General features: G+C 39.1%; 1 protein-coding gene across 1 annotated transcript in view; it reads right to left on the bottom strand.

The window, feature by feature from the left end:
* The window catches only part of LOC137652491 (condensin-2 complex subunit H2-like), a 33,298-nt gene extending 17,968 nt beyond the window's left edge, over positions 1-15,330 (bottom strand). The window contains exons 1-4 of the mRNA XM_068385931.1: positions 15,208-15,330; positions 4,820-4,966; positions 3,763-3,888; positions 2-234 (exon numbers count right to left, since the gene is read on the bottom strand). Coding sequence (XP_068242032.1) covers positions 2-234; positions 3,763-3,888; positions 4,820-4,930 — 470 coding nt within the window. The 5' untranslated portion in view covers positions 4,931-4,966; positions 15,208-15,330. The remainder of the gene's footprint in view (position 1; positions 235-3,762; positions 3,889-4,819; positions 4,967-15,207) is intronic.
* Between the last annotated feature and the right edge of the window lie 3,634 nt (positions 15,331-18,964).

The following is an 18,964-nucleotide window of genomic DNA, read 5'->3' as shown; positions in this document are numbered from 1 at the left end:
CTTGAAACCTTTCCTTTTACTATCCTCCTCATCGGCATCGTCCTCATCATCTTTCATGTCGATATTCCTCCCTTCGGAGATTTCATCGACAGAAGTGAAATCCCGCGTTGCATCCATGTTTGCCCTTCCCCCTCCCGCATCCTTCGTCCCAGCGGGACCTTCGGACGCCTCTACAGTACGTCGACTCGACAATAGATCCAGCATCTGGAGGACCATTTGCCACAAGAATTCAACCTAATATAAAAAAAAAAATTAAAAAATTAATAATTTCAATCCTTACCACAAGATTCATACTACAGGGTTATATTTGCTATACAAGTTATCATTGTCCCCCCAGTGATAAGATTCACCGTAATAAAATAAAAATTAAAACAAGATTGATTCATGGGTTTTATGCAGGAAGGGAGGCCGAGATGGTATGGACACCTGATGAGAGATGAGGACCACGTTGGGAGACATACTATGGAGATGGAGGTTCAAGGAAGAAGAAGAAGAGGGAGACCAAGAAAGAAATGGAGGGACTGTGTGAGAGGAGACTTACAGGAGAAGGGGATTGATGAGGCAGAAGCGCAGAATAGAAAAAGATGGAAACGGCTCATCCGCAACGGCGACCCCATATAAAAATGGGAACCAGCTGGGAAGAAGAATTCATGAGTTTTATGTCTACATCCCTCCTCCCTGCTTTCCACTTTTATCTACAGTAATCCCTCACTATATAGTGGTTCCCCTAACAATCCCTCAGTACATAACAGAATTAGAAAAATATTATATGTAAATCCATATTACGGACTCTTTTACATCGTGGGTTTCTGAGGGCAGATAAATTTTATGTTTTTCATATTCAATTAATTATTTTTATACTGGTATTTTGGGGGTTAAAATAAATACTCGTAAATGAATTACAGTAATAAGGCATATACAGTACTCATAAAACACTTGAAATCTCACATATTGTATGAGCATCAAATTTTCCTTAATAGAAAATTATTTCATCATGTATCAAATGTATCATGCGAGTACCATTTTTGAGACCAAAATTACCACTTTATCCCAATTTCCAGTTAAAAAAGCAAAAGATAATGAATGATAAAGGTATCATTATTGAACAAAAAAAAAAAACAGCTGTTTAGTTATGAACAACTAATTTCTATAATAACAGCTATTTTGCTTGCATTTAAAACTTCATTATTATTATCATTACTAGCCAAGCTACAACCCTAGTTGGAAAAGCAAGATGCTATTAGACCAAGGGCTCCAACAGAGAAAAATAGCCCAGTAAGGAAAGGAAATAAGGAAATAAATAAATGATAAGAACAAATTAACAATAAATCATTCTAAAAACCGTAACATCAAAACAGATGTGTCATATATGAACTATTAACGTCAAAACAGATATGTCGTATATAAACACTAAAAACACTTATGTCAGCCTGGTCAAAATAAAATCATTTGCTCCAACTTTGAACTTTTGAAGTTCTACTGATTCAACTACCCGATAAGGAAAATCATTCCACAACTTGGTAACAGCTGGAATAAAACTTCTAGAATACTGTGTAGTACAGTATCGAGACTCATGATGGAGAAGGCCTGGCTATTAGAATTAACTGCCTGCCTAGTATTACGAACAGGATAGAATTGTCCAGGGAGATCTGAATGTAAAGGATGGTCAGAGTTATGCAAAATCTTATGCAACATGTATAATGAACTAATTGAACCTTTGTACAATGGTAAACAATTACAGAAGTTGGTAAAAATGTTAAGTAGAATATGACTGATACATTATTACCTAAAAGTGGAAGGAAAGATCAATGATTTCCCAAGCTTTGTAATCAAGCATCGTAAAGGTAAAAACCATAAAATTATTGTGCTTTGGCAACAGGGATGATACACCTTTAAACCTCGATATACTAATAACATCCAAAGTAAAGAAAATTTGAGTAAAATATTTTTACTAAAACCTACATACTTTTATAAAAAAATAAAAGTGAGCTCAAGTACAGCAATAATTATTCAGTATTTTCCATTAATTACTCAATTTGGAAAGCGAAGACAGTAGTCTTGAAAAGCTTATAAGCTCAAACAATGGAAAAGAAGTACATTCGCTATTTCTTTTTCATAATACGATACAATGTGTGGGGTAACTAGAAGTGATAAGATACGAAATGAGGTAATTAGGGGTAACACAGGAGTTAGAAAACTATCAGATAAGATCCAAGAAAGTAGACTCAGGTGGTACAGTCATTTCATGAGAAGAGATGAACATTATATTGGGAGGAGAGTAATGGAAATGGAGGCACAGGGAACGAGAAGAAGAGGGAGACCAAAGCAAAGGTGGGTGGACTGTATCAAGGATGACCTTCGATCAAAGAGATTAACCGGTGATGAGGTGTGGGACAGAGGTAGATGGAGAAAGCTGATCAGAAACATCGACCCCACACAGAAGTGGGAAAAGATGTAGACAAAGAAGAAGAAGAATACGATACTATGTGAATATTGCATGCATTATTAATGGAAACAGTTCAGTGAAATATCAGTGTTATTAAAATCCTGTTTATTTTAGACAGCTATACTTTTTGGCCACAATACATGAACATAAATATTAGGTCAACATCGTAGTTAGGCCGAGCAGTACATAAGTTAACGCGTGTTCAGATTTAATTTTTTCATTTACGTATACGTAAAGATGTGTCTATACTTGAAACAATTTTTGGCGTATAAAGTGTTTCAAGGGTGTATATTACGATTATATGTGTTGAACAAAAACTATTTTTAAAGTAATTTATATTTTTCCTAACTATACAAAACAGTGTCTTTTAATGTGTACAGTATGGATTCAGCATAGCTATCAACAGCTGTTAAAATTTGGCGAGATGCCAGTAGTTAGTTCCCACTTTACTCTTGAACCTAGGACTTCCGTGGTCATTTTATGAATGGTAGAGGCAAGGGACAGTGACATTACCCTGGGTAGCAGGACGATGCCCTAGAGACTGACCATATATCCATACGGTCATCACCCGAGCCTCCTCTCCATCCAACCTAGGACCAAGGAGGACCAGATAACAGCTGCTGATAACTCAGCATCCTTAACTCGCAAGGATGGTGAGGTTACAGACACTACAAGAAACTATCCAGCGGCACTTGGACCCCAGTCCAGGAGATTGCCAGGCAGGGACGATTCCAATAGGCCACCAGAAGAAGGGTAGTATAACTTTCCTAAGTGAGTATGAAGATGAAATAGATGTTAAGCAAGGTCACCAGCAGGGACTAATAGACGGTCCAGGAAGAACCTTATCCATGAGGAGGACATGTTGTCAATGTATGGTTACTTATGAGAAATGGATTTGCATACATTTTGCTATCCAGAAGATACTCCTAACCAAAATTTTAAAGTAATTAGTATTTTTCTTAATTATTCAATCCTGAGACCTATAACAGCATGTGGACATCTGCAGGTTTGTACAGAAAGGTGTCACACAGCTGCAAATCCTTCCTTCCTTCTAAATATCCTTTGCACACTACGATTTCCAGGTACATCTATCTAAAAGAAAAAGATTAAAATGGCGGCTGAAACCAAAGTGGGAGATCAATGGCATGTCGGAAAGGTGGAGCTTACCGACCACCTTCCAGCAAACTACCGCCAACTCATTAAGTTTAAAAAGAAAGCATACTCTCATTAACGGACGAAGGTTTGTATTCTTGCAGAAACCAATAGTCTGCACATAAGATAAAAATCACAAGGTAACAAAAATTGCCATAACATACCTTTTTACTATACACTGTAGCTGAACCTTGAATCAACATAGCTGCTTCAGCAAAATTCATCATGGTTTCCCCTCCATCAAAGGTAATTTGAACCTCTGCTAACTCTTCCAAGTACTCTTCTAGATACTACGGAGAAATTTTAAACAATTTTTAGCATTAATAAATACAAACTTCTTATTGATGGAAAAATAACATGGTATTATATTTCATCTTATGTATAATTATGTATGATGGAACAACAGGACTATAATCTAAAATATACCCAAAAAGATTTTGATACTGTCAATAGGAGGGACTTGAAGTATGAAGCAGTAACAAGGAAAAAAAAGAGTATAAATAACATTCACCATTTCAATAATATCCCACAAGTCGCGTCTATTATATCCAAAGTGCGAGCTTCTTGACCTATCGAATATCCTTAGTCCCCAATTTGATATATTGTACACTTTTATTTTATCATCTGAACAATTTAAGCATTTGAAACTTCTATTTAGTTCCTAAAGCGGACGTCAACAAGTGGCACATAAGGTATAGGGGATCTGTCTCCTGATAACCACCTAACAATGAGGCATTTAGAACAAGAAATATTTCAATAACTGAAGACATATCTAGCTAATACTGAACTAGGATATTAAAACAAAATAAATGAAGAAACCCAAGCACTGTATCAATATTCACAGGTGGTTATTTATAAATTACATGAAATAGATTTGGTAAGGATAAATTTTAAGTTCCTTAACTATGAATAGTGTACTAGAGTAAAATTAAGGTACAATAACATATGTAAAGATTCACTGCTTGCTAAAATCAAACAAAATGAATGGGCCAATGTTAAGAGATGGGACATTCCCATATAGTTTCAGACATAACTGTACCCCTGATTTTCTTATCTTAGGAAGAACATGTCAGAACTTTTTATCAATATTTGTCACCACTATACTGTAATAATATTTATCTAATGTGAACAATGTTGAATATATGATTATTGTATTTAACAATTTAATCAAAACAATAAGAATAACAATGATGCAACATAAAATGAATCTTAGAACCTTACTTTAGCTATATCTACTTCCCAGTTCTTGGTCAGGTCACGAATTGGATTGAGAAACACGGAGAACCGTGCTTCAAGGTCCTGGGTGGGGGACGACTGTGGGCCTCGTGGCATTTTGGCAAAAGCAGGAACGGCATGCACTCACCAAAACTGTTGAATAAGACAAGAAATTATTATCTATCACATGGCGTATAAAACTAATTAGAGAACGCATTTCTTTCATATGGATTGGATTGAATTTAAGTATTACTGTATAGGCTAATAACCAAATTCTGCGAAGTTTATTCAGAGCCATAATGTTAAACATGTTAAAAATAAATAAAAAAAAAAATTATTAAATGGAAAAATATTCATATTCCTAAATATAACTACAGGTAAAGTGGAAAACACATGTACACTTCATTAAAAACACACATACAGTGAACCCTCGCTACTTCGCGGTTCGACCATCGCGGATTCACCACTTCGCGGATTTTTTCCATAACCCATATATATACAGTAATATATATATATATATATATATATATATATATGTATGCATGTATTTATGTATATATGTAGGTATGTATATGTGTATACATATAAATATGTTATTTTCATTAGTAAAATAAATTTTTGAATATACTTACCCGATAATCATGTAGCTGTCAACTCCGTTGCCCGACAGAATTCTATGGAGGGATACGCCAGCTATCACAATACTAGAAGGGGGTGTACTTACCAGCGCCACCTGTGGCCAGGTACTCAAGTACTTCTTGTTGACACCTCCTCAATTATTCCTCGGTCCCACTGGTTCTCTATGGGGAGGAAGGGAGGGTCAATTAAATCATGATTATCGGGTAAGTATATTCAAAAATTTATTTTACTAATGAAAATAACATTTTTCAATATTAAACTTACCCGATAATCATGTAGCTGATTCACACCCAGGGGGGTGGGTGAAAACCAGTGTACAAGATTAAAGGATAGCTAAGTATCCCATATTTCATATAACAGTTATCTCAAATAACAATGAAATAATAAGTACCTGGTAAGGAAGTCGAATTGAACCGTTACTCTGTCTCTTTTTTAAGTTCGTCTTCCTTACTGAGTGCAGCGTTCCTCTTGGAGGCTGAATCAACCCAAAGGTGCTAAAGTATACAGGGCTGCAACCCATACTAAAGGACCTCATCACAACCTTTAACCTCGGCGCTTCTCAAGAAAGAATTGACCACCCGCCAAATCAACAAGGATGTGGAAGGCTTCTTAGCCGACCGAACAACCCATAAAAAGTATTCAAGAGAAAGGTTAAAAAGTTATGGAATTATGGGAATGTAGTGGCTGAGCCCTCGCCTACTACTGCATTCGTTGCTACGAATGGACCCAGGGTGTAGCAGTACTCGTAAAGAGACTGGACATCTTTGAGATAGAATGATGCGAACACTGACTTGCTTCTCCAATAGGTTGCATCCATAACACTCTGCAGAGAACGGTTTTGTTTGAAGGCCACTGAAGTAGCCACAGCTCTCACTTCATGTGTCCTTACCTTCAGCAAAGCAAGGTCTTCTTCCTTCAGATGAGAATTTGCTTCTCTAATCAGAAGCCTGATGTAGTAAGAAACTGAGTTCTTAGACATTGGTAGAGAAGGCTTCTTGATAGCACACCATAAGGCTTCTGATTGTCCTCGTAATGGTTTTGACCTTCTTAGATAGTACTTAAGAGCTCTAACAGGGCAAAGTACTCTCTCTAGTTCGTTCCCCACCATGTTGGACAGGCTTGGGATCTCGAACGACTTAGGGTAAGGACGGGAAGGAAGCTCGTTTTAGCCAAAAAAACCGAGCCGCAAGGAACATGTAGCCGTTTCAGATGTGAAACCTATGTTCCTGCTGAAGGCGTGGATCTCACTTACTCTTTTACCTGTTGCTAAGCACACGAGGAAAAGAGTTTCTAATGTGAGGTCCTTAAAAGAGGCTGATTGGAACGGTTCAAATCCTGATGACATTAGGAACCTTAGGACCACGTCTAGATTCCAGCCTGGAGTGGACAACCGACGTTCCTTTGAGGTCTCAACAGACCTAAGGAGGTCCTGTAGATCTTTGTTGGAGGAAAGATCCAAGCCTCTGTGGCGGAAAACCGCTGCCAACATACTTCTGTAACCCTTGATCGTAGGAGCTGATAGGGATTTTACGTTCCTTAGATGTAACAGGAAGTCAGCAATCTGGGTTACAGTGGTACTGGTTGAGGAAAACTGCATTGGCCTTGCACCAGCTTCGGAAGACTTCCCATTAAGACTGATAGACTCTGAGAGTGGATGTCGTCCTTGCTCTGGCAATCGTTCTGGCTGCCTCCTTCGAAAAGTCTCTAGTTCTTGAGAGACTTTCGATAGTCTGAAGGCAGTCAGACGAAGAGCGTGGAGGTTTGGGTGTACCTTCTTTACGTGAGGTTGACGCAGAAGGTCCACTCTAGGAGGAAGAGTCCTGGGAACGTCGACCAGCCATTGCAGTACCTCGGTGAACCCTTCTCTCGCGGGTCAGAGGGGAGCAACCAACGTCAACCGTGTCCCTTTGTGAGAGGCGAACTTCTGAAGTACCCTGTTGACAATCTTGAACGGCGGGAATGCATACAGGTTGAGATGGGACCAATCCAGCAGAAAGGCATCCACGCGAACTGCTGCTGGGTCTGGAATCGGAGAACAATACAAGAGGAGCTTCTTGGTCATCGAGGTAGCGAATAGAACTATGGTTGGCTGACCCCACAGGGCCCAAAGTCTGCTGCAAACATTCTTGTGAAGGGTCCACTCTGTGGGGAAGGCCTGACCCTTACGGCTGAGGCGATCTGCCATGACATTCATATCGCCCTGAATGAGCCTCGTTACCAGCGTGAGCTTTCGATCTTTGACCAAATGAGGAGGTCCCTTGCGAACTTGAACAACTTCCTCGAATGAGTCCCTCTCTGCTTGGAGATGTAAGCCAAGGCTGTGGTGTAGTCGGAGTTCACCTCCACCACCTTGTTAAGCTGGAGGGACTTGAAGTTTATCAAGGCCAGATGAACTGCCAACAACTCCTTGCAATAGATGTGAAGTGTCCTTTGCTCCTGATTCCATGTTCCCGAGCATTCCTGTCCGTCCAGTGTCGCACCCCAGCCCGTGTCCGATGCGTCCGAGAAGAGACGGTGGTCGGGGGTCTGAACAGCCAAAGGTAGACCTTCCTTGAGAAGAATGCTGTTCTTCCACCACGTTAGAGTAGACCTCATCTCTTCGGAAACAGGAACTGAGCCCGTCTCTAGCGTCAAGTCCTTTATCCAGTGAGCAGCTAGATGATACTGAAGGGGGCGGAGGTGGAGTCTCCCTAACTCGATGAACAGGGCCAGCGATGAAAGTGTCCCTGTTAGACTCATCCCCTGCCTGACTAAGCATCGGTTCCTTCTCAGCATGCTCTGGATGCATTCTAGGGCTTGGAAGATCCTTGGGGCCGACGGACAAGTCCGAAAAGCTCGACTCTGAAGATCCATACCCAAGGAAACAATGGTCTGGGATGGAACGAGCTGAGACTCCTCAAAATTGACCAGGAGGCCCAGTTCCTTGGTCAGATCCATAGTCCATTTGAAAATCTCAAGACAGCGACGACTTGTGGGAGCTCTTAAAAGCCAGTCGTCTGACGGAGCCGGACACAAGATCATGATACTGCTGCACAGTCTGTAAACTGTCAATCATGGGCAAGCGAGGAAGTACAGTGACAACCCGAATCTGTCTAGACTATCTGGGTCGTACAGACAACTCCTTAACGGGTTGCTGAGGTTGCCGCACTGCGTCACAACAAGTCCCTTCTGTTGGTTGTTGAACGTCTTCCCCGTGACACATTGACTCCGTAAACAAAAAATCCTCTAACAAGGACTAAGCTTGGACTGCATGTCATGCAACACAGCTCAAGGTCTATGGGAGCAGGTGTGGTAACAGACGGGATTAGCGGCTGAAGTGGAACCATTACCTTCCCTGTAAGCATGTAATGCTTAAATAAAAGTCCATAAGAGGTTATGCAGCTAAAGGCTCCCTCCAAATGACAGAGTCCTCAAGGGAATATCAGAAGGAGGGAGAAAAGAACTTTCTCATCTACAGGGACCTTATCCTAGAAAAGCTAAGTTCTCTGAGTGAGGGTTCACTGGTGTAAAAGCAGCAGACTAGAAGGCAACGTTATGAAACTGCTTGACAGTCTAGTGAGTTGGCAACAACCCAAGATATGTTGAGAAGCATGCGGTAAGGTATGCAGAGCATGATGAATGCAGAGTATGCTGTATGCAGAGCATGCTGTATGTAGAGCATGTTGTATGCAGAGCATGCTGAATGCAGAGCATGCTGTATGCAGAGCATGTTGTATGCAGAGCATGCTGAATGCTGAGCATGTAGTAAGCAGAGCCTGCTGTAAGGAAAGCAGAGCGTGTGCATGGCGTTTAACATTCTTAGAAATTCCATGACCAGTGCTAGAGTGCTTTATGCATGCTTGCATGGGGTTTAAAAATCAACATAATGTTTACCTTACATTCATAACTCATGATTCATATTTTTGCCATGGTTTGAAAATGGAGGTAAGGTATGCTGAACAGCAGAGTCAGAACGAGCTGGAACAACAACAGTGGAAGGTGCAGAAAGTTCCTGTTCCTGTGGAATGAGTGGAGCGTGAAGAGACCGAGGTTGCGCAGAACAAGGTAAAGTTCCCGCAAGCAGAGGTGTCTGAGGTGCAGGAACAGGGTGCACGGGTTGAGCTCGGTGCAGCAGCTGAGGAGACTGACTCACAGGTGGAAGAGGTTGTACTTCCACCGAGAGTTGCACCACCGGTGGAGCAGCCAGGGGAGGAGGAGGAAGAGTGGAGTAATCCTCCTGATCCCAAACCGAAGGTTGCCTTAAAGAAGGCTGAGGCTGAACAACACTGGGAACAGCGAACACAGAAAGAGGTTCAACATCGTACGCCTGGCAGAAGGTGCTGCGACTGGGTGCAGCGAGTGCAGGCGGGTTGAGCACAGGCTGAACGGGTGCAGGTGGAGGTGCAACACTCTCAGCCCGACATTCACGCAACAGGTCCGAAAGCTGTGCTTGCATGGACTGTAGTAGAGTCCACAACATCGTACGCCTGGCAGATGGTGCTGCGACTGGGTGCAGCGAGTGCAGGCGGGTTGAGCACAGGCTGAAAGGGTGCAGGTGGAGGTGCAACACTCTCAGCCCGATACTCACGCAACAGGTCCGAAAGCTGTGCTTGCATGGACTGTAGTAGAGTCCACAACATCGTACGCCTGGCAGATGGTGCTGCGACTGGGTGCAGCGAGTGCAGGCGGGTGCAGCACAGGCTGAACGGGTGCAGCCGGTTGGTGCACCACCGGTGCAGGCGGGTGCAGCACAGGCTGAACGGGTGCAGGCGGTTGGTGCACCACCGGTGCAGGAGGAGGAGGAGGTGCAACACTCTCAGCACGACACTCACGCATCAGGTCCGAAAGCTGTGCTGCATGGACTGTAGTAGAGTCCACAACATCGTACGCCTGGCAGGTGGTACTGCGATCAGGCGGAGCGAGCATAGGCGGGGGGGAGTGTAGGCGCACTCTCAGCCCGACAAAATGATGACTGAGGAGAGTCAGAGCTAACCCAATGACTGCATCCGGGTTGTTGAACTTTACTTCGTACGTCTGGCATAGGTCTGGACTTTACGTTTAAGAGGTCTAGAGACCTGAGACCAGCGTTACTCTGCCTTATTTTCTCCTCTAAATCTCTTCTGCAGACGAGCAAAATAAGGGCTCAATCGTCTGCGGGTGGGAGTGACGGTCTCGGTAAGACACGCCCACAACCACCGAGGATACTTCTGTGCGCCGATCAAGGCCTGCCGAACCCTTTTGCCCTTCGACATTGCTTCTCCCCTGGGCTTGGGAGCTTGCAAGAGGTCCCGGACTGGGAGGACGACTGGCGCGCACAAAAGTACCCTCACGCATAACACTGACATCAATCACTTATCACTTTGATTTCTGTTTGCACTTATTTCACTGAACTCGAAACTTTAAGTGGTTTGTACCTGAAACACGCAATTCTATCCTTCTCAAAAGTTAGTAATTGCGAAAACAGAATTACAATGTAACAGAAAAATCTAATGAAAGAAAATTCAGTGGCTGGAAAGAGACTAAACACTAGATCACTCTAGAAACGTTTAGTTTCTTCCCCTAAAGAGACTAGGGATAAGAGCAAAACGATAACGACGTTACTCGTACGCCTGGCAGGCTTGAGGGAAACGTTTATCCTCTTTCTCCCTCCGTCTCTATCTCTCTCTCTCTCTCTCTTGACTTAGAACCTGAGAGAAGAGCCCAATCATATATATCGTTAAAACATATTATTGTTAAAGGAAAAAACTGAAATATTTCCCAAAAGTTCCTTATTAGGATCAAAACCATTAAGTTAAGAAAGAATGAACAAAACGCTAGACACGGTTACTCTTACTGCAATGTGAAACCGTGAACATTCTTTCTCTATCGTAACGATAGAGTGCAAGTTGAAACGTTCTGAACGTCAACAACTGCCGAGACAAACAAAACGTTAGTTCAACTTTGAAAAAGTACGAGACTATCAAAGAAATTCTTTCAAAGACCTTAAAATAGCATAATATGTTAACAGGTAAAACCGAAATGACGGACTCACGATAATTAACTTCGGTACCAAGAAAAGACCGCCTACTATTAGGAAGGTCGAATATAAACAAATATAAAAATTAATTTTAATAAGTTTATAATAAAAGGAAGTTAATCGAAGAGGCCTATAAGAGGCGGAGAGATATAAAATAAATCTATAACTTTTGTTAAGCAAAATTAAGAAAGAGAGTCTATACTCTCTTAGACACCAACACTTCCGTCTAAGGGAAGGGTCGGCCATTGAAAGGTGAACGAGAGTTCATACTCTCTTCGTCACCAAAATTAATCAAATTAATTCCAAAAGCTAACTAAGCTAAAATAGAAGTTTCCAGTAAAGCGACAGCCGAAATCAAAGAGAAATACTTCACCAAAGTCGTGAAAATACTCCAAGAACATAAGCGTATCCCAGAACGTCTTGTCAGAAGCACGACAGAGGAATAATTGAGGAGGTGTCAACAAGAAGTACTTGAGTACCTGGCCACAGGTGGCGCTGGTAAGTACACCCCCTTCTAGTATTGTGATAGCTGGCGTATCCCTCCATAGAATTCTGTCGGGCAACGGAGTTGACAGCTACATGATTATCGGGTAAGTTTAATATTGAAAAATATATATATATATATATATATATATATATATATATATATATATATATACAGTGAACCCTCGTTTATCGCGGTAGATAGGTTCTAAGGGAAAAGTATGGGAAATATGTCTGGGTAATAAGCAAAGCTCTACCTCCAGTTTGTTTCTACATTATGATCAGAGATAAATGTAAACAAAACATTGGTTGCCATTTTTTATCGTGCTTTTTAGCATGTTTAGGAAACGCATGATATAAAATCACCTTTAATATTTGTGCCTGTTTTAGTTTAGGGTACTGTAGTACATGCATTAAGTGTTCTGTACATTAAAGGGTAGTTTGTTAACAGTACTACGTACAAGGGAAGGTTTTAAAAGTCTGAATATACATGTTGAATAAATAGGTAAATATGGTGTCACTACTTCGCGGATTTTCACCTATCGCGGCCGCGACTGGAACCTATCTACCGCGATAAACGAGGGTTCACTGTATCGTAAATATCAAACAAAAGTGTCTACATCAAGACTATCTCAATATGAATTTACCAAGGAGGTGACAATAATCTATCATAATGTGAACACTCCCGTGCACTGCTACCATCCACACCAAATCATTCATAAACAAATACAGTACTGATAGAGATGAGAAGATCTCAGCCCTCCAGTAGCCATTAAAGGAAGACCGAAGTTCAATCTGACACCAGTGACGAAAGGAAATAAATAAATACATAAATAATTTATGCACCAGTTCTCGGATGGGTGCTGTTTTGGTGTGCGATCTCATTTATGGCGTAATCTCAGAAATTATTCTTATATAATACTTAAATTTCTAGCCAAATACATGAATCATATATTTTTCCTACTCGTTATCTTATGTTCTATGCATTTCTGACCTTGATTATAAGGGCAAACCACCCGTTCACGAGTTTTTGGACCCCCTTATATAATTAAAATTATGGGGGACACCAGTGGGAAACCGGGGTTTTTTGGCTGGGGAAATGTCATAAACGAGTGATTTACAGCAATAATAATGGTCAGAAATGCAAAATAAGCACGATAACCAGTTGGGAAAATATATGGTTCATGTAAGTGGCTGAAAATAGGCCAAACATGATTATTTAACACTTGATATTTTTAAAAGGGTACAGAACCTAACCTAACATAGTAGTTCCCACGTCACAACCCCTAGCCGGGGGCCGAGCCCACCGGACCCCCTTTCTAGGTCACAACAGCTAGCCGGAACCCCTTCCCTGGTTACAAACTAAAATTAAATTACAAATAAACCCTTACATTATAAGAAGGTATATCACAAATAATTCTTTACCTTATGATTCACACCGTCTCTCTTTTTTTTTTTGCCAATCTTTGCAGAAGCTTTGCAATAGAAATGTGCTGGTCTTCCCCAGAAATTAAGTCAGAATCGGACATTTGATGCCATATTTTGCAGTTATTTTTCAATTTGACATAAGCAACAATAGCTTTACAATGAACGGAGTGCATTTCCATCATAATCAATTGCCGACACAGATGAAATTACACTATATTTCAAAATAGATTGATATACTTCACACAAATTCCCTCTTGGAGACGTCTTTAAGTGATGGCGCCTTAACTCAAATTGAAGGGAAGGGTGGGAAAAAAATGGCTGTTGTAAAATTACATCTGGGAACTTCGGCATAAATATTTGGACGCTCCTAATTGGTATAAAAAAGTCAGGTAATGATTACTCCTTACAAAAAATCAGAAATGCTAGCCAAAGCAAATGCAAGCAACGCTTGCGCAGTAACTCGACATAAGTCTCCCAGATGTGAACAATGGACTTAAGAGTGAGAGATAGACATCACATTTTAATAGACCGATACATAAGTTATTATGGCCCAGCCCCTATTAAACATATAGAGAAAAATACAAAACTTCCTGTCCATTTCTCATGGCAAATTTCAGTTTCGCTAGTACTTAAACTATCATATATTTACCAAAATGTCAAACTAGCTAGCACTCGTCCATTCCTTATAGCAAATTCGGGGTGTATGTATGATAGCGGCCACCTGCATGTATGATTACGGTTAACTTAGAATACGGCAGTGTAAGGGGGATCGCAGGGGGGCGTTAGACCCCACCCGGTTAGGTAAGTAGGTAAGGACACGGCTTGTAGGTTAGGTTAGGGGGAAAAGTTTAGGTTAGTTAATGTTCATTTTTCATCCAAGCGGTAGGAAATGGCCGCTGATATACAAAGGCCCCGCAAATTCTTCCTTCAGTAGTAATTAAAATATATATTAACCCAAAACCATTGAAACTGACAGAAGGGGTAAAATTTGTTTTGACCACCTTAGCCGCTTATTTATACCTTGTAGGCTTATTCTACAATGGCTGACATATACCTGGCCTAAGGCAGGCCTAATAGTATAGCTGGTCAAAGCTAGGCCTAATAATAAAATCCTCCCTTGAGGGTAAACAAAATAAAAATCATAAACAATATGCAAATTGTCTCTTGCATTAAAAGGCCTTCAAAATACCGTAGGCCTAATACAGTTCACAATGACCCTAAGCTTCCTGATTTTATTATTTTTCCGGTCAGGACAAAATTTTCCCACAAAAACAAATATACTTTTTATTATGAAAAAAACTCATTTTCTTCAAAAATTACATTTATTTTTTAGGGATAATCATAAAAATGTTTCACCGAGAGGAATTATAATTTTACAGCTTTCCTTAGGCCTATAACGCAACTTTCCGGTCAGGGAAAAATTTCCTAATAAAACATTCTATTTTTCCATTAGGAAAACTTCAGTTTTCTTCCAAAATAACATTTACTATTGTGGCTAATAATGAAAAATGTTTCCCTTCACGGAACTACAATTTTAAAGCCTTCCTTAGGCCTATAACGTAACTTCATACGAGAAAGGCCAGACGTGTAGGCCTCACAGGTCACTGGCAACAACTACACACACAAACAACAACCTCACAACATCCAGAACTATCGCACAACAACATCACCGACGATTAAAACATTTCCTTTTCGACCATAGGCCTAAAAAAACACCAAATCTGGATTTTAACACTTCGATGCAACCGATGTTTACCCGCCAAAGAATTGTAAACACTTGAATTTCCCTTATTTTGACACCACATAGGCCTTCGCGTCTGCAACAGCGCCTTTCGAAATATGAACTCACCGATAAAAATCCCGACACGGCTTTTAAAATGTCACTCCGGCTTTAAATCGCGATTTATTCCGACATTTAAAGGAAATCGGTATAACAACACAGCGCCATGTTGATCGTCACAGTTTGAAGCAGGGTTGCCAGATTATTTCGACTGAATTATCGTACATGAACCTTATAATTATCGTTTTTTTTTTTAACCAAAATTATCGTTCACACTTTCTACATAATTATTAAGGAGTAATATAACTTATTTCAAGGTATTTTATTATAATTGTTTAATAAAACACACATACACATTTGTATGTACCTAAGTTATGTATCGTACATCGTACCGGACCCAAAATAATCGTACACGTACTATAATTATCGTACGAATGGCAACCCTGGTTTGAAGTTGCGTGAATGAAGGAAAGCGGATGGAAACATTCGCTTATTTTCATTAATATCGGTGTTTTTGGGTGTAATAATTAGCATAAAATCGCATTATTATTTTTTTTCGTTTCGTATTATATATTTTTTAGGTTATAAGAATTTAAATTTCATTTAACCTACCTATTTTTCAAAACTTATCCGTTATTATTTTCAGGTGTGTATCCGAACGCACTACAATGGCTTCATGTTCAAGCTATCATATTACTTGCGGAATTCTATTTTTCTACATTAAGTCTTCTTTATTATATTTATTTAATTTATTTATTAGTTATAATTAAAACAAAATCATTATCACTAACTGTTAATAAAGTCTGAATTATTTTAAATTTGAAATAGAGAGCGTTCGAACGAAATGCGAGTAATATGTGTAGTAAACAGAAGCGCGTCTAATGTTTATATTTACCATTAGCTCATGTTTCTGCTTAGTAATTAATAGCATTTTGCTTTACTCGAGATTCCTTTACTCTAAAAGAGTATATGATATTATATAAAGAAGTTAAAAACTTATTTTATGACGCCATTGCACGGAAAAACCGTAAACTCATTGTACCCAATAACTCTTTCTCTGTCTTCATCCGGTAGAATGTGCTTAATGACGTCACGTTGCATAGAAATGTAGTAACTTTAAAAATTATATTTCTGTAAAATGGCAATAAACAATAAATCACTGTTTAACCATGGGGGATAAAATACTTCATTTTATTTAACAAATAATCTCTCAGCCATTCATAAATTGACAAGTGTCAATCGATTGACGTGCGTTTTATGTTGCCTTGGTTATACAAAGAAAGAGGCTATTTCAGCTGATTAAAAATTAAACAGTGGTTCTTTTGGGCCAAAATATTATGATTCTTATATTTCTTATTTTTTTATTAAAGAAATGATGCATTGCACGAACAGAAGCGAGTAAAAATTATATTTCTTGGTAACCATCAACGATGTTTTAGCAATTTCTTTTGGATATTCGTTAGGCCTAATGTTGTTTTACCATCTGGGCCTTTAAAAAAAGAAAGATACTCTTTTTACACTTCGATAATTTTATTGTGTTTTCCCCTAATTCTATGCAGATTTTATACTAAATTCTAACTCCCTGTAATATCCATTTTTTGTCTGGTTATTACAACCCTTATCCTAAGTGCAGGAAAATTTAAAACTAAAAATCAAGGGCATTAATGTACTAGAGGAAATATCTGAGGCCTTTGTCCTGCAGTGGACTGGAAACGGTTGCATTTGTTTTTGTTCTTATATATATATATATATATATATATATATATATATATATATATATATATATATATATATATATATATATATATATATATATATATCCATGCATGCATATGAACGTGCGCGCGCACACACACACACACACACACACACACACATATATATATATATATATATATATATATATATATATATATATATATATATATATATATATATATATATATATATATATATATATATAGTATGTCTGTGAGTGCATGCGTGCATATGTACGTATGGATGTACATACACACAACAAAAACAAATGCAACAGTTTCTAGTCCACTGTAGGACAAAGGCCTCAGACATGTTGTCTAGGGTTTGGCCAGTTTTCATCACACTGACTAGTGCAGATTAGTGATGGTGGGAGATTTTCATTTGATTGCTCACAGCAAACCAACCTAGTATGGATGGCCTTTGAAAATATTCTAGTTAATGCACTGGATATGGAAAACTTCTAAACACAAAAACTATTAGCATCAACTTGTTGCATCTTATACGTGACATCACAACACACAACTGTAGTCAAATCATACAGTATTTCTTTTAATTACTAAATAAAAATTCAAAAAGTTTCTTGAGAATATTTTGCATAACTTGCAGTTTTCATTTGCAAGGAAAAACATCTTGAATCTTCTTCTTCCCAATTTTATCCCTACATTAAGGGGTAGGTTGCCTGATGCGCCCTCTCCGATGCCTTCGACTAAAGGCATCCTCTTCCACCAAACCTCTTCTCTCCATATCATCCTTCACCTTATCTCGCCCTCTAATTTTTCTTCTTCTTCTTCTTGACCACCGTTATCCCTACATTAAGGGGTCGGTTGCCTGATGTACCCTCTCCAATGGCTTCGACCAAAGGTATCATCTTCCACCAAACCTCTTCTCTCCATATCATCCTTCACCTTATATCGCCATCTAATCCTCTGCCTCCCTCTTGATCTTTTCCCCCTTACAGGAATAAATCCTATCCAAATGAAAATCAAAATCACATAACTTACAGTAAGAAGAAAGGCTCAAAGTCATCAACTTTATGAAGTCAATGCCCTTGGTGAAAAAATGTTAGCTAGCCACATATAAAAAGATGTGGGAAGCAAGCAGGGTTACAAATACAGTGGACAACACTACACAGAATGAGAGATAGGATAGGGAGCTCATTTGAAGATTTAGTATTTTCTTAAAATTTCAAGCAAGTTGATGAAGCCCTGTTTAAAAGAAAAAAATATTAAGCATTGTAAATTTAAGGTAAGAATTGCTGAAATAAATAAGAACACCATAAATGAATTTTAAACATGAGTAGCCTTTCATGTTTAATGCAATTCAAAATAAATTGCACCACACAAAGACATTACATCTTTATATATTGAATCATTCTTCAAAAAATTTAGAGATGCTCACTTTGACACTTCATCAGTTACCTTAACATTACAAATAAAGTAACACATTTAGACATTATTCATTTCTTCCATTAATGCTTTACAAATGCAGTTACAAGGGCATAATCCACAGCTCTTGCAATGTTCTCATAACTACCTCATGGGGAATTCCTTATGTAAACTTGTAGAATTTTTAATTTCCAACTCTCCAATATGGATACTTGAAGTAAAACATAATAGGCAGATTTCATTTCAGTATCCACAACTTGATCAGACTTCTTTCATACCAAGAAGTGGAGGTGAAAGTGAAATTTGAGTTCTAATAGTGCTTTCTATGGCCTTACCAAGGGAGTTAACCAGGAAGAATATACAGCATCTTTAACATTAGATAACGTAGTTCTTTATCTATGCAAATATTTGTGTGGGAGGTCATAAAGGAGCAAGAAGTTTACTGCAGAGGAGCATATCCAAAAAATTGACAACCATCACTATCCTATCAAATTCCTGCACTGAATAAAAGATAGTGCTAAAGCGATGTGAGATTTTGTCCTCAACTATCAGGAATACAATACCTCAGCATAATTAATTTTGTTTGAATATCCATGGATTTTCAATTACCTGAAAGACAGCATGGCCCCCACTTAATATCTCAGATGTCAAAAGAACCGCGAGTTTTCCCTTTGCAATTTCGA

Source organism: Palaemon carinicauda, chromosome 13, assembly GCF_036898095.1.
Source record: "Palaemon carinicauda isolate YSFRI2023 chromosome 13, ASM3689809v2, whole genome shotgun sequence".
Classification (NCBI taxonomy): Eukaryota; Metazoa; Arthropoda; class Malacostraca; order Decapoda; family Palaemonidae; genus Palaemon; species Palaemon carinicauda.
The sequence above is the reverse complement of the archived record's forward strand: the minus strand, read 5'-3'. Positions and strand labels throughout refer to the sequence as shown.